The sequence below is a fragment of the Ranitomeya imitator genome, chromosome 5 (assembly GCF_032444005.1).
Source record: "Ranitomeya imitator isolate aRanImi1 chromosome 5, aRanImi1.pri, whole genome shotgun sequence".
In the NCBI taxonomy this organism is placed as follows: Eukaryota; Metazoa; Chordata; class Amphibia; order Anura; family Dendrobatidae; genus Ranitomeya; species Ranitomeya imitator.
In genome coordinates this window covers 461,058,182-461,082,773 of record NC_091286.1, presented here as the reverse complement: position 1 = coordinate 461,082,773, position 24,592 = coordinate 461,058,182, and the positions used below count along the sequence as shown (strand labels likewise).

General features: G+C 42.4%; 1 protein-coding gene across 1 annotated transcript in view; it reads left to right on the top strand.

Annotated features, from left to right (window-relative positions):
- The window catches only part of KCNMB2 (potassium calcium-activated channel subfamily M regulatory beta subunit 2), a 611,704-nt gene that overhangs the window by 496,140 nt on the left and 90,972 nt on the right, over positions 1–24,592 (top strand). Inside the window, exon 4 of the mRNA XM_069727285.1 lies at positions 3,873–4,068. Coding sequence (XP_069583386.1) covers positions 3,873–4,068 — 196 coding nt within the window. The remainder of the gene's footprint in view (positions 1–3,872; positions 4,069–24,592) is intronic.

Genomic DNA, 24,592 nt, shown 5'->3' with positions numbered 1-24,592 from the left:
TAAATTGCCTTCCTCCTCTAATTTGGTGCCATTGTTTTTCCAGCATGTGGTTCGTTTGCATAGCATTCCGGAGAACATCGTCTCGGACAGAGGTTCTCAGTTTGTTTCGAGGTTTTGACGGTCCTTTTGTGCTAAGATGGGCATTGATTTGTCTTTTTCCTCGGCTTTCCATCCTCAGACAAATTGCCAAACCGAACGAACTAACAAGACTTTGGAAACATATCTGAGATGCTTTGTTTCTGCTGATCAGGATGATTGGGTGTCCTTCTTGCCTTTGGCTGAGTTCGCCCTTAATAATAATAATAATCGGGCTAGCTCGGCTACTTTGGTTTCGCCTTTTTTCTGTAATTCCGGTTTCCATCCTCGTTTCTCTTCAGGGCAGGTTGAGCCTTCGGACTGTCCTGGTGTGGATACTGTGGTGAACAGGTTGCAGCAGATTTGGACTTATGTGGTGGACAATTTGACATTGTCCCAGGAGAAGGTTCAACGTTTAGCTAACCGCCGGCGCTGTGTTGGTCCCCGACTTCGTGTTGGGGATCTGGTTTCTTTGTCGCCTCGTTATGTTCCTATGAAGGTTTCCTCTGTTCATATAAGATTTCTGAAGTTCTCAATCCTGTGTCCTTTCGTTTGGCCCTTCCAGCTTCTTTTGCCATCCATAATGTGTTCCATAAGTCGTTATTGCGGAGATATGTGGCGCCTATGGTTCCCTCCATTGACCCTCCTGCCCCGGTGTTGGTCGAGGGGGAGTTGGAGTATGTGGTCGAGAAGATTTTGGATTCTCGTATTTCGAGACGGAAACTCCAGTACCTGGTCAAGTGGAAGGGCTATGGTCAGGAAGATAATTCCTGGGTTGTTGCCTCTGATGTTCATGCTGCTGATCTGGTTCGTGCCTTTCATTTGGCTCATCCTGATCGGCCTGGGGGTTCTGGTGAGGGTTCGGTGACCCCTCCTCAAGGGGGGGGTACTCTTGTGAATTCTGTTATCGAACTCCCTCCTGTGGTCATGAATGGTACTTCGGCGAGTTCTGTCCATGGACTCCCTCTGGTGGCTGTGAGTGGAGCTGCTGGTTCTGAGGTTCCTTCCACAGGTGACCTAGTTTAGTTTTATGCTGGCTGCTCTATTTAACTCCACTCTGATCGTTACACCATGCCAGCTGTCAATGTTCTTGTACTGGTTCAGTTCGCTCTTGGATCTTTCTGGTGACCTGTCTACTCCAGCAGAAGCTAAATCCCTGCTAGTTATTATTCATTCATTGTTTCCTTGTCCAGCTGGCTATTATGATTTTGCCTTGCTAGTTGGAAGCTCTGGGATGCAGAGTGGCACCTCCGCACCGTGAGTCGGTGCGGAGGTCTTTTTGCACACTCTGCGTGGTCTTTTGTAGTTTTTGTGCTGAACGCAAAGTTACCTTTCCTATCCTCAGTCTGTTTAGTAAGTCTGGCCTCCCTTTGCTGAAACCTGTTTCATTTCTGTTTGTGACTTTCATCTTTACTCACAGTCAATATATGTGGGGGGCTGCCTTTTCCTTTGGGGAATTTCTCTGAGGCAAGGTAGGCTTTATTTTCTGTCTCTAGGGCTAGTTAGCTCTTAGGCTGTGAAGAGGCATCTAGGTAGAGTTAGGTACGCTCCATGGCTATTTCTTGTTGTGTGATAGGATTAGGGGTTGCGGTCAGCAGAGTTCCCACTTGCCAGAGCTTGTCCTGTGTGAGTTTACCCATCAGGTCGTTCCCGGTGCTCCTAACCACAGGTCCATAACACATAACGTAATAGTCACTACAACGGCAGTTTGCAATTTTCACTCAGCAACATCCACTGCTGATTGTTTCTGGAAAACACCAGTGGAGTCAAAATCATCACTACATCTGTATATAAATTCCCAAAGGGTTATAATTTCCAAAATATTCTGCTTTTCTAGCACTTAGGGGCTTTTTATATGGAATCCGCAAACTATTCTAGGAAAATTTGCGTTCCAGGAGGCAAATAGCGCTCCGTCCCTCCCGAGTCTCTCCGTATGGCTAAGTAGTACTGTACTGCCACATATGGGTTATTGCCACATTCAGTAGAAATTGTGGGACACATTTTGGTGCCATTTCCCAGTATGAAAATGTAAAACTTGGGACTAACACACAATCTTGGTGGTAAAAATGTAAATTATTTTATCTTCACCGCTAAATAAAAGTCATTGACACACCTATGGTGGCAATATAATCACTGTACCTCTAGATGAACTCATTGAGAGATGTAGTTTGTAAAATGGGGTCACTTATGGGGGGTTCTGCTGTGTTTACACCTCAGGGGCTCTGCCAATGTAACATGGCGCCCCCTAACAAGTGCATCAAAATCTGCACGGTAATATGGTGTTTCTTCCATTCTAAGCTTTGCACTGTGCCTCAAAAGTAGTTTACAACCACATATGGAGAATCAGTGAAGTCAGGAGACATTGTACAACAATTTTTGGGGTCTATTTTCTCCTTTCAACCTTGTAAAAATACAAAATTTGGAGCTAAAAACGATTTTTGTGGGAAAAATTAGATTTTTTAATTTTCATGGCTCAATGTTATAAACTTCTGTGAAGCATCTGTGGGTTCAAGGTGCTCAATAAACATCTAGATAAGTTCCATTAGGGGTCTAGTTTCCACAATGGTGTCACTTGTTGGGGGTTTCCACTGTTTAGGCACACCAGGGGCTCTCCAAACATGACATGTCATCTGCTAATTATGCCAGCAAATTTTACATTCAAAAAGTGAAAAGGCGTTTCTTCACTTCCAAGCCCTACCGTGTGCCCAAACAGTAGATTTGCCCCACATATGGCATATCGGCATGCTCAGTAGAATTTGCACAACAAATTGTATGGTCCATTTTCTCCTGTTACCCTTGCAAAACATTTTTGTGAAAGAAAAGTAAATGTTTATTTTTTCCTTCCACATTCCAAAATTCCTGTGAAGCACCTGAAGGGTTAATAAACTTCCTGAATGTGGTTTTAAGTACTTTGAGGGGTGCAATTTTTGGAACGGTGTCACTTTTGGGTATTTTCTATCATATATGCCCCTCAAAGTCACATCAAATGTGAGGTGGTCCCTAAAAAAATAGTTTTGCAAACTTAGTTGTAAAAATGAGAAATCGCTGGTCAACTTTTAACCCTTATAACTTCCTAACAAAAATTTTTTTTAAAAAATTGTGCTGATGCAAAGTAGATATGTGGGAAATGTTATTAATTAACTATTTTGTTTGATATGACTCTGTGATTTAAAGGCATAAAAATGTAAATTTTGAATATTGCTACATTTTGAAAATTTCCGCCAATTTCAGTTTTTTCACAAATAAACTCAAGTCATATCAAAGAACTGTTACCACTATCATGAAATACGATACGTCCCAAGAAAGCAATCTTAGAATCAGTGTGAGATCCAGTGAAGCGTTCCAGAGTTATGACCTCAGATATTGAAATTGATCAGAATTGTAAAAATTGGCCTGGCCAGGAAGGTGAAAACAAGCTTCTGGGCAAAGGGGTTAATATCTATGGTAAGCATAAAAGGGACATTTTAAAAAAAAAAACTAATGATCTTCTCCATAAAATAGTTTTCTCATTACTACAACTGCCCTTAATAAAGTGACTTTCTAACTTACATCAATTAAAAATATTGCACTATTTGTGAGACAGCTAAATGGACTAATGTGCACATTTCCATAAGATTATTGAGCTTTACTTGTCAGCCATGATCAATTCAGCAATAATATTGATGGAAACTGGAAATGTTATTTATCTCTGCTTAGGTCAGCCGAATACATTTTACTACGATGTCAAATGGGGAATGTAATATCTGTGTGACATCGGGGCTATGGTGTTCTTATATCTTCTTTTATATCTCCTTTAGTGTATGGACAGAAGAGACTCAGTGCACATTACTAAATGCTTCTATAACAGAAACGTTCAACTGCTCCTTTAGTTGTGGCCCAGACTGCTGGAAAATCTCTCAGTATCCCTGCCTGCAGGTCCATGTAAACCTGACATCTTCAGGACAGAAAGTTCTTCTGTACCACAATGAAGAGACAATGAAAGTAAATTCTGAGGTAAGAATTTTGAGAAAGCCACAAATCACTATCCTGATCTTCATCGAGACCTTGCTTTTACTCACTGATATAGCGCCATTAATTCCACAGCGCTTTATAGGCATCATCATCACTGTCCCCATTGAGGCTCACAGTCTGCAGTAGATCCCCTATCAGTATGTCTTTGGAGTGTGGGAGGAATCCAGAGAACACGGAGGAAACCCATGCAAACACTGGGGAGAACATACAAACGCCTTGCAGATGTTGACCTTTGTGGGGTTTTAAGACAGGAGCCCAGCACTGCAAGGCTATTTTCTACATATGCATTTTCTTATTTCATTATATTTTGAAATCATCACAATTCTGCTCTTATATGAACACACATATCCTAAGTAAAATGGGGCAGGTATTATTTTGTCAGTTGCCAGGAATCCTTGGAACTTTGTTAGAGATTGCACAGAACACAGTGGCACCGAGTGCAGTCACAGTACGTTCAGAATGCTGATGTCAGTCTGCACATGCTTGGCTGGTGGACAAGAAATGCGATAAACAGATATCGCCTAAGTATGAAGTATTATTATTATGTTGGTACATTAAGGTGCTGTGGAATTTAAAGAGCGCCTATCAGCACTCTCTGGTGGCACATTTATTTAAAGGGAACCTGTCAGGCCCCCTGTGCCTCCCACATCACCAGCAGTTGAGTCTGCATATGTAGACACACTGCTTAACAGTCCATGTGTTCAATATTATCTACATAAGCAGATCTTTATAAACAGTATTTGTAAAGTCTGTTTATGATATGTAAATGAGGGCTTTGAGTAGTCAAATGGGCGTTAGGGTCCTCAGACTAGATGGCCCCCTGTGGGCATGATAACTTAACTTACAAGCGCCGGCAACATCACAAGTGCCATACTTACCTTGCGCACGGCTTCTTCCATGCTCATCATTGATCCTCTGAAGCCAGGTGTATTGTATGTGTACCGTCTTCAGAGAGGTTTCAAAAAGGCGCACTGCGCATGATCAGAAGTCTCTGCACGAAAATGTCCCTAATGCCGTGCGAAAGGACCATACTTTATAGCAAAAGTCAAGACTGAACTTCTGGGTTGTTATCATGAGAGCTCAAGCTTTGCACTAGCCCAGGACTGACCTATCATTTACAAAGTGGTTATGCAACAATAATCACCATAATGATGATACCATATGGTAACAACATAGTAAAGGAATTACTACAATAATTAGATATTATTATTATTTACAAGCTGAAGAGCCCGACGTTACCCAGGCATAGTAACTAACTGTGGTTAGCTATAGCACCTCCCTTCTCTCATTTTCCCATCACACCACTCATTTCCCCCCTCATACCTCTCATTTTCCCCCTCACTCCTCTCATTTTCCCCTCACACCTCTCATTTTGCCTCCTAACACCTGTCATTTTGACCTCACATCTGTCATTTTCCAATCACTCCACTATTTTCCCCTTACTCCTCTCATTTTGCACTCATACCTCTTCATTTTCAGCTCACACCTCTCATTTTCACCTCACAAGTCTCATTTTCTCCTCAGTATATACCTGTATGTCATCTCCTGTATATAGTATATACCCGTATGCCATCTCCTCCTGTATATATCTGCATGTCATCTCCTCCTGTATATAGTATATACCTGTGTGTCATCTGCTCCTGTATATAGTATGTACCTGTATGTCATCTCCTCCTGTAATAGACCTCGTTCACACGTTATTTGGTCAGTATTTTTACCTCAGTGTTTGAAAGCTAAAATTTGAAGTAAAACAATCAGAGGAAAAGTATATTAGAAACAAGTCACCACTTCAGTATTTTTCTCCCACTCGTGGTTTTCGCTTATAAATGCTGACGTAAAATATGTAATCTCCCCTGTATATAGGTATATAGTATGAGCCTGTATGTCCTCTCCTCCTGTATATAGTATATACCAATATGTCATCTCCTCCTGTATATACAGTAGTATATACTTGTATGTCATCTCCTCCTGTATAAAATATATACCTGTGTGTCATCTCACCTATATTAGACCTCGTTCACATGTTATTTGGTCAGTATTTTAACTCAGTATTTGTAAGCTAAAACTTGGAGTAAAATAATCAGAGGAAATGTTTATTAGAAACACATCACCACTTCTGTATTTTTCTCCCATTCATGGTTTTAGCTTATAAATACTGAGGTAAAATAATGCCCAAATACTGAACGTATGAATGTGGCCTTATACACAGCCTCCACCTGCAGTGCTTCACTCTTCTCTATACACAGCCTCATACTGCAGTAGCACCTCCCTTCTCTAATTTTCCCCCCTGACATCTCTCATTTTCCCCCTCACATCTCTATCCATGAGGCTCCTCCCTTTCCCTTGATGTCTAACCTCACAGGAGCAACTCTATTCTAGGCACGACGAAGCTAGATGTGGCCTGTGCCTGCTACGTGGAGCAGACATGGCTATGTGGAGTGGGCGTGGCTCAATACATACATACACACACATACATACACTCAACTTTATATATAGAGATTTTTAGAGCACCATTGATTCCATGGTGCTTTACATGAGAAGGGGTTACATCAAAATACAAATATAAATTACAGTGGACAAACTAACAATGACAGACCGGAACAGAGGGGAGAGGACCCTGCCCTTGGGAGCTTACAGTCTGCCAGATAATGGAGAAGGAGGCAGTAGGTTGAGGGGGGTTGTTGCAGCTCTGGTGGTGGTCAGGAGGCAGCTGGGTTACTGCAGGCTGTAAGCTTCAGAAACTGGCAGATAATATGACATATTGGGGCACCGAATTCCAGAATGTGGTGGATGCTCAGGAGAAGTCTTGGAGGCAATTGGGTGAGGAATATATAAGTGTGGAGGAGAGAAGAAGGTCTTGAGTGGACCAGAGATTACATGTTGGAAGGTAATGGGAGATTAGTTAGGAGAAATATGGAGGAGACAGATTATGGATGGCTTTGTAGATCAATGTTAGTACTTTGAACTGGATATGTTGTGGTATTGGGAGATAATGAAGGCATTTACAGAGGGGAGTATCAGAGGAAAGGTGAGGTGAGAGGTGAATTAGTTGTGCATCAGAGATCAGGATGGACTGGAGAGGTGCGAGAGTGTTAGCAGGGAGGCCACAGAGGAGGATATTGCAGTACTCAAGACGGGAGAAGATGAGGGCATGCAGTAATATTTTAGTGGATTTAAGGTTGAGGAAAGGATGAATTCTGGAAATATTTTTGAGTTGGAGGTGGCAGGAGGTGGCAAGAGCTGGGAAGTGTGGTTTGAAGGCCAGGGCAGAGTCAAGAATTCCTCCGAGGCAGTGGACTTGAAGTACAGAGGAGAGCATGATATAATTTATTGTGATAGACAGATCAGGTTGTGGAGTTAGGTGAGAGGTTTATGTGGAGTGGTCAGGAAGGAAGCCAGATTGTAGGTTGTCAGATAGTGAGTTAATTGAGATAAGGGAGGAAAGTTCAACATAGATGTGCTGTTTGAGGAGTTTAGAGGAAAACGGGAGCAGCAATATGGGGCGATAGCTGGACGTAGAGGTCAGGCCAAGGGATAGCATGGGGGGCAGGTGAGGAGATCAGGGATAAGAAAGCTGGTGGTGAGATTGGGAGAGGTGAGATTGTGAGGTTAGATAGAGAGCAGAGGCTGAAGAAGATAAGGTCTAGTGTATGTCCGTCTGTGAGGGTGGATGTGGATGCCCAATGAGTAAGACATCAAGGATGAAGCAAGGGATAGGAGGTTGTAGGCTGCAGGCTGGTGGGTGTCAGTGGCGATGTTGAAGTCATCCATGATGATGGTAGGAATGTCTGTAGAGAGAAAGTGTAGAAGTCAAGTGGAGAAGTAGCCATTCCCGAGGGTCCGTACATGATGGCCACTTGGAGGTTAGAGAGAGTAGATACGGACAGAATGCACTTCAAAAGAAGAGAGGATGATGGAGGGTAGAGGTGGGATTGGGCTGAAGATGCAGTTGTTTAAAAGAAAAAGACTCACTCCTTCACATGGCTATTGCCAGGGCAAAAAGTGTAGTTGAAACGAAGGCCACCGAAACACAATGCAGCAGGATAGGCTGTGTCGGAGAGTGTTGACCATGTTTCAGTGAGGCCCAGGAAGGATAGGTTATGAGAGGTGAAGAGGTCGTAAATGGCATGCAGCTTATTGCAGATGGAACCAGCGTTCCAGAGTGCTCCAAAGAAGGGGTGCTTCAGAGTGGAGGTCAAAGGAATGAGTTTGATGTTACCGACATTGTGGTGGTTTCTAGTAGGTGGGGAGTGATGGGAATGAGAATTAATGTGGAGTATCAGCTGTGGAGGTCCAGGATTAGGGGATATATCACCAGCAGGGAGGAGAAGTAACAATAGGGAGAGGAGGAAAGAAAACAAGAGTAGCTGGCTTTTTTTCTGTTTTAATATAAGCGATCTGAAGTTAAGGGGCAAATCTGCCTATGGTGTTAGGTGAGGAGGTAAAAGGGAGGTTGAGATATAAATTTGGTTAGAGGGTGCTGGGGTTTGGAGATAGCTAAGTAGAGTAAGGATTAGTGGAGAAAAACCTGTAAGGGCATAAATAAGCATGGTGAAAAGAAAGTGTGGGAGATAAAAATGGAACCACAGCTAGTAAACATTGGTGGTTCTTACTTCCTGGTCATTTCTGAAGTACAGTTAGGGCCAGAAATATTTGGACAGTGACACAATTTTCGCGAGTTGGGCTCTGCATGCCACCACATTGGATTTGAAATGAAACCTCTACAACAGAATTCAAGTGCAGATTGTAACGTTTAATTTGAAGGGTTGAACAAAAATATCTGATAGAAAGTGTAGGAATTGTACACATTTCTTTACAAACACTCCACATTTTAGGAGGTCAAAAGTAATTGGACAAATAAACATAACCCAAACAAAATATTTTTATTTTCAATATTTTGTTGCAAATCTTTTGGAGGCAATCACTGCCTTAAGTCTGGAACCCATGGACATCACCAAACGCTGGGTTTCCTCCTTCTTAATGCTTTGCCAGGCCTTTACAGCCGCAGCCTTCAGGTCTTGCTTGTTTGTGGGTCTTTCCGTCTTAAGTCTGGATTTGAGCAAGTGAAATGCATGCTCAATTGGGTTTAGATCTGGAGATTGACTTGGCCATTGCAGAATGTTCCACTTTTTGGCACTCATGAACTCCTAGGTAGCTTTGGCTGTATGCTTGGGGTCATTGTCCATCTGTACTATGAAGCGCCGTCCAATCAACCTTGCAGCATTTGGCTGAATCTGGGCTGAAAGTATATCCCGGTACACTTCAGAATTCATCCGGCTACTCTTGTCTGCTCTTATGTCATCAATAAACACAAGTGACCCAGTGCCATTGAAAGCCATGCATGCCCATGCCATCACGTTGCCTCCACCATGTTTTACAGAGGATGTGGTGTGCCTTGGATCATGTGCCGTTCCCTTTCTTCTCCAAACTTTTTTCTTCCCATCATTCTGGTACAGGTTGATCTTTGTCTCATCTGTCCATAGAATACTTTTCCAGAACTGAGCTGGCTTCTTGAGGTGTTTTTCTGCAAATTTAACTCTGGCCTGTCTATTTTTGGTATTGATGAATGGTTTGCATCTAGATGTGAACCCTTTGTATTTACTGTCATGGAGTCTTCTCTTTACTGTTGACTTAGAGACAGATACACCTACTTCACTGAGAGTGTTCTGGACTTCAGTTGATGTTGTGAACGGGTTCTTCTTCACCAAATTAAGTATGCGGCGATCATCCACCACTGTTGTCATCCGTGGACGCCCAAGCCTTTTTGAGTTCCCAAGCTCACCAGTCAATTCCTTTTTTCTCAGAATGTACCCAACTGTTGATTTTGCTACTCCAAGCATGTCTGCTATCTCTCTGATGGATTTTTTCTTTTTTTTCAGCCTCAGGATGTTCTGCTTCACCTCAATTGAGAGTTCCTTTGACCGCATGTTGTCTGCTCACAGCAACAGCTTCCAAATGCAAAACCACACACCTGGAATCCACCCCTGACCTTTTAACTACTTCATTGATTACAGGTTAACGAGGGAGACGCCTTCAGAGTTAATTGCAGCCCTTAGAGTCCATTGTCCAATTACTTTTGGTCCCTTGAAAAAGAGGACGCTATGCATTACAGAGCTATGATTCCTAAACCCTTTCTCCGATTTGGATGTGGAAACTATCATATTGCAGCTGGGAGTGTGCACTTTCAGCCCATATTATATATATATATTGTATTTCTGAACATGTTTTTGTAAACAGCTAAAATAACAAAACTTGTGTCACTGTCCAAATATTTCTGGCCCTAACTGTATTTCTGATGTGCACTTAAAAGCTGCACTTGAGAATGCTGCACACAGAGATTTTACCTTTATTAACTTTTTTTCTAAGCAGCAATTAAGAGTTGGACAATTAGACTACTTGGGAGTTTGTATGTTTCCTGGAGTCATGAATGACAATTCTGCATTGAAAAAAAAATCAGTGTTACATTCTCCTATATCACCATCTGACTAGTAAGAGTCAGGGAGAGCTGGATGAAAAAACTTTATAACAATATTGACCATAGTAATTCTCAAAATATGCAAATCTAACTTTGATGGTTTCTATTGATAAAGTGATCAGTCTTAAGGTACCGTCACATTAAGCGACGCTGCAGTGATATAGGCAACGATGCCGATCGCTGCAGCGTCGCTGTTTCATCGTTGTGTGGTCGCTGGAGAGCTGTCACGCAGACAGCTCTACAGCGACCAACGATGCCGAAGTCCCCTGGTAACCAGGGTAAACATTGGGTTACTAAGCGCAGGGCCGCGCTTAGTAACCCAATGTTTACCCTGGTTACCATTGTAAATGTAAAAAAAAACAAACACTACATACTTACATTCCGGTGTCTGTCGCGTCCCTCGCCGTCACCTTCCCTGCACTGTGTAAGCGCCAGCCGTAAAGCAGAGCGGTGATGTCACCGCTGTGCTCTGCTTTACGGCCAGCCGGCGCTGACACAGTGCGGGAAGCTGACGGCGAGGGGACGCGACAGACACCGGAATGTAAGTATGTAGTGTTTTTTTTTTTTTTACATTTACAATGGTAACCAGGGTAAACATCGAGTTACTAAGCGCGGCCCTGCGCTTAGTAACCCGATGTTTACCCTGGTTACAAGTGAAGACATCGCTGACTCAGCATCACACATGCTGATTTAGCGATGTCAGCGGGTGATCTAGCGATGAAATGAAGTCCTGGCCTTCTAGCTCCGACCAGCGATCTCACAGCAGGATCCTGATCGCTGCTGCGTGTCAAACACAACGATATCGCTATCCAGGACGCTGCAACGTCACGGATCGCTATCGTTATCGTTCTAAAGTCGCTCAGTGTGAAGGTACCTTTACTGTTAGAAAGTTTTATTTTGTTGGACCCACTGGGAAGAATTACATCATTTCTGTAAAATACACTATGTATGGAGGTAATAATAATGGTACAAACTGCACCAATCTTTTCAAAATGGTTCACGTAGAAGGATGAAGTTGGCACAACTTACTAGACACGTTAGACCATTTTTTATTCATCTTGTACTATACTTTCAATCACCTATAGAAACTTTTCAAAACTTTTGAGAAACGTGCTAAAAGTATCCAACACATAATTACTTATGGGGCATGCCATGGACTCCACTACTTAAGCACGTATTCTCATTTCCAAAATTCTATCCCAGTATGTGGTAGGTGTAGTAATAATAATAATAATATTAACAAATACCTCTAATTAGAAATTTAGCATAGCTCTTCTGATTCTCTATGTCGCTTACCCCATGTCCAGGGCATTGCAGTAGCTTAGGTATCCATGGTTATGACCGCTAATAACTAACTGTCACTATTTGAGTGGTTGTAACCATGGACACCTAATCTACTGCAATGCCCTTCACATGGGGTAAGCAACATGGCGAATCTGAAGAACTATACTACATTTTTAATTGGAAGTATTTGCTAATATTATTATTACATCTACTATAAATTGGGATAGGATCTTGGAGATGGGAATACCCCTTTCACTACATACAGTATGTCAATGACTTATTATGATACTTATGACATTTTAAGTAATTAATCAAAGCTTTGTTCTACTCTGCAGACAAATCAGTTGCAAAGTCTTAAACAACAGTTATTTGCATTTATATAAAAAATTACAGCTTTAATCTATATATATAATCGTCTAAGGGGTACTTCCGTTTGTTTGTCTGTCTGTCACGGAAATCCCGCGTCACTGATTGGTCGCTGCCGGCCGTGACCAATCAGAGATGGGCACAGTCTCGCCACGAATTCGCCTCTTCCTACTCTCTGTCAGTGCCTCCTCCAGTCATAGCTCACACAGGGTTAATGGCTGCGTTGCATCATGTTATGCTGCGGTGTAACACAGTCCGGTAACACTGCTATTAACCCTCTGTGATCAACTTTTTACTATTGATGCTGCCTATGCAGCATCAATAGTAAAAAGTTCTAATGTTAAAAATAATAAACAAAATAAAAAATCATTATATTCTCACCTTCTGTCGCTTTTCCCGCTGCTCCTCGCGATGCTCCGGTCCATGCATTGCGGTCTCGTGAGATGATGACGTAGCGGTCTCGCGAGACCACTACATCATTATCTCGTTAGACTGCAATGCATTCTTGGGACCGGAGCGTCGGTAAATGCCTGGGCTGGATCCAGGGGCCGAGGGAAGGTGAGTATATAACTATTTTTTATTTTAATTCTTTTTTTTTACAGGGATATGGTGCCCACATTGCTATATACTACATGGGCTGTGTTAGATACTGCATGGGCTGTGTTATATACTACCTCTCTGTGCCATATACTACAGGCTGTGGTATATATTACGTGGCTGGTCAATATACTACATCGCTGTGCTCTATACTACGTGGCCTGTGTTATTTACTGCATGTGCTGTGTTATATACTACGTGGCTGTGCTATATACTACGTGGCTGTGCAATATATTACGTGGCTGTGCAATATATTACGTGGCTGGGCAATATACTACGTGGGCTGTGTTATATACTGCATGGGCTGTGTTATATACTACGTCTCTGTGCTATATACTACGTGGCTGTGGTATATATTATGTGGCTGGGCAATATACTACATCACTGTGCTCTATACTACGTGGTCTGTGTTATATATTACGTCTCTGTGCTATATACTACGTGGCTGTGCAATATATTATGTTGCTGGGCAATATACTACGTGTCTGTGCTATATTATAGGGGGGCTGTGCTATATACTACGTGGCTGGGCAATATACTACGTGGGCTGTGCTATATACTACGTGGGCTGTGTTATATACTACGTGGGCTGTATGCTACTTGGCTGTGCTATATTTCTCTGCTGTATCTGTGCATCATGAATCATGGTATGTGTTAAAGAGGGGGGCCCACTGAGAGTCTTTCACCCGGGGCCCTCAAAAACCTGGAGAAGGCCCTTGCTTCACTGATTGTTTGCAACCTGGCATGACCAATCAGCGACAGACGCAGTCTGGCCACGAATTGGTGCGGGATTTGAACCACGCTTCGCTAATTGGTCGCGCCCGGCCGGCCAAATCCTGTGTATAAATTGCATTATTCTGAAAACTTCATAAATAAACTACATACATATTCTAGAATACCCGATGCGTTAGAATCGGGCCACCATTTAGTATTAACTATAACTTGCTAGGCTAGGGTCCACTGAAATTGAGCAATAGAAACAATAACATTTTAGTAATTGCTGAAGATTACATATAGGTATTGCAGTGCAAAATCAAAGTAACAACGTTATCAACGTGTTAACAATCTGCTTCAGAGTAGCTATTGTGATGGCCATTAATAACATTACTTTTCCAATATTTATGATACTCTCAAGACAAAGATAATGCTGCCAAATAATGCAAATTTAATGGGTAACTTTCACTGCTACTCCCATAGCCAAAAGACTTGGTACCATCAAAATGCATAATGCAGTTGTTTGAGGAATTATATATTGAACAGCAGTTATCCTTCAGTGCACTTTTATTAATGTGAATAGGCATTTTTATATAAGGCTATTGATGTGTCTCTGCATGAAAATGAGCCCTCATAAGGTCACTAATGGCCCCTGAGTCTTCATGGCTGTGTCTCCACTTTCTGGAGTAACTTGCTCTTTTTAAGCGATCTTTACGCCACTTTTTGAGTTGTTTTCTTTTTAGAATAAAATTTTTCCTCCAGAACCTTGCTTATCTAGATGTCTTAGACAAATTAATGAGATGCAACTTTTCACCAAATATCCCGTTTTTATCACATGTCACTCCTCTAAGTAATGTTTTGTCAATGAGTTTTCAGTTTGCTGTATTTTTAGACACGTGTGACTTTTTAAAAAATATTCAATTTTTTGGTGCTGAAAAGGCACAAAAACTCACAAAAATAAAGAGCATTTTTGCTTTTGCACCAAAGTCATGAACCATGAGATATTTTGAAGGATTTGGCACACAAAAAAGTCAGTGAATACATCAAGACAAAAAAAATGATTCAAGAAATTGCAACGGATGAGTTGAGCCCATAATGTTAAAATGAATGACATTCAGCACCATGGATAGGGCTTGTTTACAGTATATTCAAACCGTGAATATTGGTTTACATCTAATTGTTGCTTTGTTTTATATTCTCTTTTTTGCTTTTATTCATTTACCGAAATACAAATGTAATGGTGTTTTCAATATTACGAAGATACTACATAAATGTTTGAACTTTTTACTTACATTCTCCTTCTGTCACATGACTCGTCAGAAATGAAAGAAAGCTCTGACAGTCTTCTTAGCCATGCATTGTTGTCAGCTGGTCGGTATATAGATATGGCTTACAGCTTTAACCCCTTCAATTCACAAACACTAAACGCAGACCCTGAAGGTAAGATTATAATGTGCGAAAATATACAATGAAGCTTCATTGACAGAAAACCATAACGTACCATGTAGGTAAATATTAGAAGGCTTTTCCCTGTGGATGAGGATAACCTTGCTGATTGATGGGCGGCCTCAGTGATCCCAATAACACTGATCTGGAACCTTGAGAACAGGCATCTGCAGCCCTGTCATAAATGTAGTGGAGTGTGCATGCTCAGCATCCACCCTATTCATTGTCTATGGGTGTGCCAGTTACAATAGAGTGCTGTACTTTGTTTCCATCAGTTCCATAGACAATGAACCAGTCGACAATGCCCCTTGCCACTCCATAGATGACAGGGCTGCCAATCCCCATTCTCTGAAATGTTGGAGGGGGGGGATTTTAACATTTAAACACCCAATGATCAGCAAGTTATCTTCTATTCTATAAATCTGTTTTTGTGGAAAAACTGTTCAATAGGTAATTTTTTTAGAATGAAAATACTATCCTACGGATATCGTAAAATATTGTAAACACAATAGTATTCTATTGTTGAAAAAAATGAACGCGATGTAAAGCATCTAGTTGGCTCCTACAATTTGTAGATTTTTTTTTACATTAGCTAAAAATGATACTGATCATACTGTTAACAAATTCCTCGATATAGTAAAATTGGATTACATAGACCAACATTCATGCCTTATAAATACTATACAGTGTATTGCAGTTTATTGTAGCATCAAAAGACATTTCTTCTGAATTGATTGTGGAATGCACTGCAACTAGTGGTTTCCAGAATATACTATTCCTCTTACTAATTACTATTACAAAATTACAAAAACCACAGAAATAATATACCTGCTGCAACATAGGCTTAACTGAAGTGCATTGTAATGTTTTGTACATTATTACTATCTCATAACTTGAAGGTGAATGAGCCGTGATTTTTATTTTTGTTTTAATAATTATTGATTAAATAATCAAATATTTGTAATGCAAAATAAAATGTTATGTTTTAAAAGTTTTTTTTATTTATTAATTTTTTCATCAACCACTGGGGGCTGCCATTTTCATTTGCTGGTGTGTAAATGTCTGAGATTGACACTTTCACAATGCAGATACTGCAGCCCCTGGGCATAGAAGACTGAGTTCAGTTTCTGACCACATCTCCAACACTGTGGCTGCCTCCAGCGGTGGCCTGTACATACCCTCTGGCCTTTCCAAGTCACAGTTGTGGGGGTTGTCAGGCGCCAATTGTTTTGCAGCTCACAGCTGCACTGCGCTGTGATCTACAACTTCCCCCTGTCTCCGTTCTCAGTGTTCAGTGCATGCAGTGGCAGGAGATGCTGGGATGCCGGGAGTGAAGGTGTTGGGATGCAGGGAGTGAAGGTGCCGTGATGCAGTGAACGGTGAGTATCAGAACGATGACCAGCACCCTGACCTTGTACTATTGTCAGGCTACTGAGCTGTTCTGACAGAGCACTGCATATGGCACAGACTTCTTCCAGTGATGAGAACATCTCAGTAGCCAGGGATTAGTAGTGCAATGTCAGGCTGTCGACCTACGTATACTGCCGCTGTCTGCACAGTAGAATAATCATCATGCTGCTGTGCTCTGAACATTGACTCAGCTCTGCTATGTCACTGTAACTCCTCATTCAAACGACCCTGCATTACAAACATCTGAAGGAGGCTTTACACTGACATGGCAGAATGAAGAACATATAGAGAAAAGAGAGGGCGCACCAGGAACTGTTCAAAAAGGATACTTTATTGAAATACAATGCAAAAACATAGCAAGAAATCGTTAAAAAGCAGGAGACCCAAAAACATTCAAATGGTGTGTTTGAACCGGCAGTGGACACCGCGTTCAATGCTTCCTTGCTGACCCAGGGTAATAACGCAATCTGATATCCTTTCAGTTGGACAGTAGGCACTCTGAGGAAGGTCTAATTTAGGCCGAAACATTTGAGAACCTTTATTGCTGGACTGCATATTAAATGAGTGACAAGTTTTGTTAGGTAGCATATCTAATACCCGTCATGTGTAATACAGCACATAGTGACATGTATCTAATCCACCCTGTGTGATACACTAAGCACTGTATCTAATCCTGTCATGTGATAAACTCCACATATCCTTTTGGGTGATACAATTTGGATATCTAATCCAATCCTGTGTGATACATTTCATTGAGCCCTTTATCTAATCCCATCATATGTGATAGACTACACTGAGCCCTGTATCTAATCCCAGCATGTGATACAGTCCATGTATCTAATCCTAATGCATGATACAGTCTGCGCATCCAACCCCAGTACATGATACAGCAAGCAGCGCCAACTAACAGAATTGGTGCTTTCAGCTGTCACTTGGTTTTTACACCTTGCGAAAGGCAGTCCGGTGCAGAAACGCGTTGGTAGAAATAAAAACCATTTTGGAATCCCAAGGCTCTTCATTTCCTCAGCACCATCCACCTAAACGTGCCAGCTCCATTTTTATCTGCCATCTTCGATGACATTGTCCTCATTTTGCTATTACTTTTGCAGTCACCAACAAAATGGCTCTGCACTGTGATTCTAAACTTCATCCTCTCTTATCCTTTTGCAAACACCCAGAAGGGGAGGGGAGGAGTGACATCACACACACGTGAGCAGATCCCGCCCACATTTACTACAGTCGTAATGTGAGCTAGTTGTAGGTTTTTATAGGTTGGAAGTTGTAGGTTTTCATGAAAAATTTCAGCAACTGCTCCCCCTAGTGATTAAAAGTGGAAAATATCAAACTTTTTAAAACTATTTTTCATACTTTATACCATTAAAAACAGTTGTTGTTTTTTTTATTAAAGCATTAATACTTTACATTTTTTCAATTATTGAAAAAATGTGGGAGATGGCACATTCCTTTTAATGTAGTACATCAGTGATCATGTTTTCTCTTCCAGGGTCACCGCCAACATTTAGCAGTGTTGTGATGCAATCCTTTATCCCTGAATCTGGCTGTCTGTTTTCTCTCTACCTTTTCCTGCATTGTTAAGACGACGCATGCAGCTGTGCTCAGTGAATCCTGACGGCACTGACAACTGAAGAGAAAATAGCGTTTTTTTAAAATCCGTGGGGCCAATGAACTCTGCAGAAAGTACAAGTGGAGCAGTGATCTGTGACAGCAGTCTGCTGTTTACTGAACACTAAATCTCATCTACAATTTCCTTTCATTATCTGACAAAATAGCTCACTTCTTTTATGCATCCAAAGAGGCAGAGATAATTGATGCCAAATATCATTTTTCTGCCATTCCTTTATATTCAGAAAGACAGCCATAAATACGGATATATTTGTGTTACTGACTGTATAAATGTCAAGATTCAGTAAAGATTTCAGATCTTGAGAGTGCTTAGCAGAAGCAATCTATGCAAGACCCATTATTGCGCATGAGAAGCCATATCAGTGTTTGACATATAGGCCTGATGGCCGCAGCTCCTCTGCCTCTATAGCTACATGACTATAGTAACGTCTTCTAGTCTTGGGTTGTTCATGCTTGTCATGAACACCTTAAGTAGATCTGAATTACCATCCATATTACTGTACATTTCCCAAGTAAATATGTCCACATAAATGCAGACTGTGATTTAGAGTAAAATTACATAATTCTAACCCAAAATCAGACAATATAGCTTTATATTTAGCGTCCATGGTAATTTAACAATCTGACAACACAGCAAAGAAAAAATATTTACTCCCTCTCTTTCTTAGCAACATGTGTTCTACATTTGCACACTAGCCCCCCATAAACTGTGTGGGGTAACGGTGTCATACCATCAGTCCTTGAGTGTAAATGCTGCGATCAGAGACCATTGATACTACTAATAGTTGACTGCAGCATTTACACCAGGGATAGGGAACCCCCGGCCTGTAAATGGCCAATGATGACTCTTTCTCCATGCCCCAGGCAAATTCCCGGGGACCAAAGTACTCAGGCCGGCAACTGCATTTTGACAACTGCCAGCCCTTAACTTTCTTATTACTCTGAGAGACCACTCAGCTTTCTCTCCTGGATGCTGCAGCGCATGCAATGGAAGATTAAGTTGGTCAGGATGTACTCTGTGGATGGAGTTACTGAGCAATGCGCTCCCATCTTACATAAGAAGACAGCAGCAACATCTACTGTGATATGTATGCCCCAGCCCTGCATCTCCAGTGATGTATATTCGGAAGCTACATGTCTCCAGTGATATGTATGCCCCAACCCAGTGTCTCCACTGATATCAATGCCTCAGCATAACATCTCCAGTTATGTGTATGCCACAGCCCATCAGCTTTAGAGATGTGTACACCCCAATTCAACATCATTATTGATGTATATGCCCCATCCCAGAGTCTTCAGTGATGTGTATGCTCCTGTCCAATGTCTCCAGTAACATGTATGCCCCAACCCAGCATCTCCAGTGCTGTGTATGCCCCAACCCTGTGTGATATTCAGTATATACAGCAGTCTCGGTTTCTCCTGTGTGATGTTTATACAGCAGTTTGGTGTCTCCTGTTTGTTGTATGTACAGCAGCCTCTATGTGTCCTGTGTGATGTATATACAGTGCCTTGCAAACGTATTCGGCTCCCTGAAACTTTTCAACCTTTTCACACATATCATGTGTCAAACATAAAGATACCAAATGTAAATTTTTGGTGAAGAATCAACAACAAGTGGAACACAATTGTGAAGATGAACGAAATGTATTGGTTATTTTACATTTTTGTGGAAATTCAAAAACTGAAAAGTGGGGCGTGCAATATTATTCGGCCCCCTTAACTTAATACTTTGTTGCTCCACCTTTTGCTAAGATTACAACTGCAAGTCGCTTGAGGTATGTCTCTATCAGTTTTGTACATCGAGAGACTGAAATTCTTGCCCATTCTTCCTTGGCAAAAAGCTTGAGCTCAGTGAGGTTTGATGGAGATCGTTTGTGAATAGCATTTTTCTGCTCTTTCCACAGATTCTCGATTGGTTTGAGGTCTGGACTTTGACTTGGCCATTCTAACACATGGATACGTTTGTTTGTGAACCATTCTATTGTAGATTTTGCTTTATGTTTGGGATCATTGTCTTGCTGGAAGACAAATCTCCATCCCAGTCTCAGGTCTTTTGCACACTCAAACAGGTTTTCTTCAAGAATGGTCGTGTATTTGGCTCCATCCATCTTCCCATGAATTTTAACCATCTTCCCTTTCCCTGCTGAAGAAAAGCAGGTCCAAACCATGATACTGCCACCACCATGTTTGACAGTGGGGATGGTGTGTTCAGGGTGATGAGCTGTGTTGCCTTTATGCCAAACATATCTTTTGGCATTGTTGCCAAAAAGTTTGATTTTGGTTTCATCTGAACAGAGCATCTTCTTCCACATGTTTGATGTATCTCCCAGGTGGCTTGTTGCAAACTTTAAACAACACTTTTTATGGATATCTTTGAGAAATGGCTTTCTTCTTGCCACTCTTCTATAAAGGCCAGATTTGTGCAGTGTACAACTGATTGTTGTCCTATGGACAGACTGTCCTGTTATGTAGGCAATCCAGTGACACAGTGTGCCAGCAATCAGAGCACATACAGTGATCTGACAATAACCCAAAAACAATAGAACGAGCTCTGAGACGTGGAATCCCTGTAGACCGCAATACCTGAACCTAACCTAAACACAACTAAAGGCAGCTGTGGATTGCGCCTGACACTACCTATGCAACTCGGCACAGCCTGAGGAGCTGACTAGCCTGAAGATAGAAAAACAAGCCTGACTTGCCTCAGAGAAATACCCCAAAGGAAAAGGCAGCCCCCCACATATAATGACTGTTAGCAAGATGAAAAGACAAACGTAGGGATGAAATAGATTCAGCAAAGTGAGGCCCGATATTCTAGATAGAGCGAGGATAGCAAAGAGAACTTTGCAGTCTACAAAAAACCCTGAAGCAAAAAACCACGCAAAGGGGGCAAAAAGACCCACCGTGCCGAACTAACGGCACGGCGGTACACCCTTTGCATCTCAGAGCTTCCAGCAAAACGAAATGACAAGCTGGACAGAAAAAGTAGCAACAAAAGCAAAAAGCACTTATCTAAGCAGAGCAGCAGGCCACAGGAAAGATCCAGAAGCTCAGATCCAACACTGGAACATTGATAAGGAGCAAGGAAGACAGAATCAGGTGGAGTTAAATAACAAAGCAGCCAACGAGCTCACCAGAACACCTGAGAGAGGAAGCTCAGAATCTGCAGTACCACTTGTGACCACAGGAGTGAATTCAGCCACAGAATTCACAACAGTACCCCCCCCCCCCCTTGAGGAGGGGTCACCGAACCCTCACCAGAGCCCCCAGGCCGATCAGGATGAGCCACATGAAAGGCACGAACAAGATCTGGAGCATGGACATCAGAGGCAAAAACCCAGGAATTATCTTCCTGAGCATAACCCTTCCATTTAACCAGATACTGGAGTTTCCGTCTAGAAACACGAGAATCCAAAATTTTCTCCACAATATACTCCAATTCCCCCTCCACCAAAACCGGGGCAGGAGGCTCAACAGATGGAACCATAGGTGCCACGTATCTCCACAACAACGACCTATGGAATACATTATGTATGGAAAAGGAGTCTGGGAGGGTCAGATGAAAAGACACAGGATTGAGAATCTCAGAAATCCTATACGGACCAATAAAACGAGGTTTAAATTTAGGAGAGGAAACCTTCATAGGAATATGACGAGAAGATAACCAAACCAGATCCCCAACACGAAGTTGGGGACCCACACGGCGTCTGCGATTAGCGAAAAGTTGAGCCTTCTCCTGGGACAAGGTCAAATTGTCCACTACCTGAGTCCAGATCTGCTGCAACCTGTCCACCACAGAATCCACACCAGGACAGTCCGAAGACTCAACCTGTCCTGAAGAGAAACGAGGATGGAACCCAGAATTGCAGAAAAATGGAGAGACCAAGGTAGCCGAGCTGGCCCGATTATTAAGGGCGAACTCAGCCAACGGCAAAAAGGACACCCAATCATCCTGGTCTGCAGAAACAAAACATCTCAGATATGTTTCCAAGGTATGATTGGTTCGTTCGGTCTGGCCATTAGTCTGAGGATGGAAAGCCGAGGAAAAAGATAGGTCAATGCCCATCCTACCACAAAAGGCTCGCCAAAACCTTGAAACAAACTGGGAGCCTCTGTCAGAAACAATATTCTCAGGAATGCCATGCAAACGAACCACATGCTGGAAGAACAGAGGCACCAAATCAGAGGAGGAAGGCAATTTAACCAAGGGCACCAGATGGACCATTTTAGAAAAGCGATCACAGACCACCCAAATGACTGACATCTTTTGAGAAACGGGAAGGTCAGAAATGAAATCCATCGAAATATGTGTCCAAGGCCTCTTTGGGACCGGCAAGGGCAAAAGCAACCCACTGGCACGTGAACAGCAGGGCTTAGCCCTAGCACAAATCCCACAGGACTGCACAAAAGTACGTACATCCCGTGACAGAGATGGCCACCAGAAGGATCTAGCCACTAACTCTCTGGTACCAAAGATTCCAGGATGACCAGCCAACACCGAACAATGAAGTTCAGAGATAACTTTACTAGTCCACCTATCAGGGACGAACAGTTTCTCCGCCGGACAACGATCAGGTTTATTCGCCTGAAATTTTTGCAGCACTCGCCGCAAATCAGGGGAGATGGCAGACACAATGACTCCTTCCTTGAGGATACTCGCCGGCTCAGATGAACCCGGAGAGTCGGGCACAAAACTCCTAGACAGAGCATCCGCCTTCACATTTTTAGAGCCCGGAAGGTACGAAATCACAAAATCGAAGCGGGCAAAAAATAACGACCAACGGGCCTGTCTAGGATTCAAGCGCTTGGCAGACTCGAGATAAGTAAGGTTCTTATGATCAGTCAATACCACCACGCGATGCTTAGCTCCTTCAAGCCAATGACGCCATTCCTCGAATGCCCACTTCATGGCCAGCAACTCTCGGTTGCCCACATCATAATTACGCTCAGCAGCCGAAAACTTCCTGGAAAAGAAAGCACATGGTTTCAGTACTGAGCAACCAGAACCTCTCTGTGACAAAACCGCCCCTGCTCCAATCTCAGAAGCATCAACCTCGACCTGGAACGGAAGAGAAACATCTGGTTGACACAACACAGGGGCAGAACAAAAACGATGCTTCAACTCCTGAAAAGCTTCCACAGCAGCAGAAGACCAATTAACCAAATCAGCACCCTTCTTGGTCAAATCGGTCAATGGTTTGGCAATGCTAGAAAAATTACAGAGGAAGCGACGATAAAAATTAGCAAAGCCCAGGAATTTTTGCAGACTTTTCAGAGATGTCGGCTGAGTCCAATCCTGGATGGCTTGGACCTCAACCGGATCCATCTCGATAGTAGAAGGGGAAAAGATGAACCCCAAAAATGAAACTTTCTGCACACCGAAGAGACACTTTGATCCCTTCACAAACAAAGAATTAGCACGCAGGACCTGGAAAACCATTCTGACCTGCTTCACATGAGAGTCCCAATCATTAGAGAAGATCAAAATGTCATCCAAGTAAACAATCAGGAATTTATCCAGATACTCACGGAAGATGTCATGCATAAAAGACTGAAACACAGATGGAGCATTGGCAAGTCCGAACGGCATCACTAGATACTCAAAATGACCCTCGGGCGTATTAAATGCAGTTTTCCATTCATCTCCTTGCCTGATTCTCACCAGATTATACGCACCACGAAGATCTATCTTAGTGAACCAACTAGCCCCCTTAATCCGAGCAAACAAGTCAGATAACAATGGCAAGGGATACTGAAATTTCACGGTGATCTTATTAAGAAGGCGGTAATCAATACACGGTCTCAGCGAACCATCCTTCTTGGCTACAAAAAAGAACCCTGCTCCCAGTGGTGATGACGATGGGCGAATATGTCCCTTCTCCAGGGATTCCTTCACATAACTGCGCATAGCAACGTGTTCAGGCATGGATAAATTAAATAATCGACCTTTAGGGAATTTACTACCAGGAATCAAATTGATAGCACAATCACAATCCCTATGCGGAGGTAGGGCATCGGACTTGGGCTCTTCAAATACATCCTGATAATCAGACAAGAACTCTGGGACCTCAGAAGGAGTGGATGACGAAATAGACAAAAATGGAACATCACCATGTACCCCCTGACAACCCCAGCTGGATACCGACATAGAGTTCCAATCCAATACTGGATTATGGGTTTGCAGCCATGGCAACCCCAACATGACCACATCATGCAGATTATGTAGCACCAGAAAGCGAATAACTTCCTGATGTGCAGGAGCCATGCACATGGTCAGCTGGGTCCAGTACTGAGGTTTATTCTTGGCCAAAGGTGTAGCATCAATTCCTCTCAACGGAATAGGACACCGCAAAGGCTCCAAGAAAAACCCACAACGTTTAGCATAATCCAAATCCATCAGATTCAGGGCAGCGCCTGAATCCACAAACGCCATGACAGAATACGATGACAAAGAGCATATCAAGGTAATGGACAGAAGGAATTTGGATTGTACAGTACCAATGACGGCAGACCTATCGAACCGCTTAGTGCGCTTAGGACAATCAGAAATAGCATGAGTGGAATCACCAC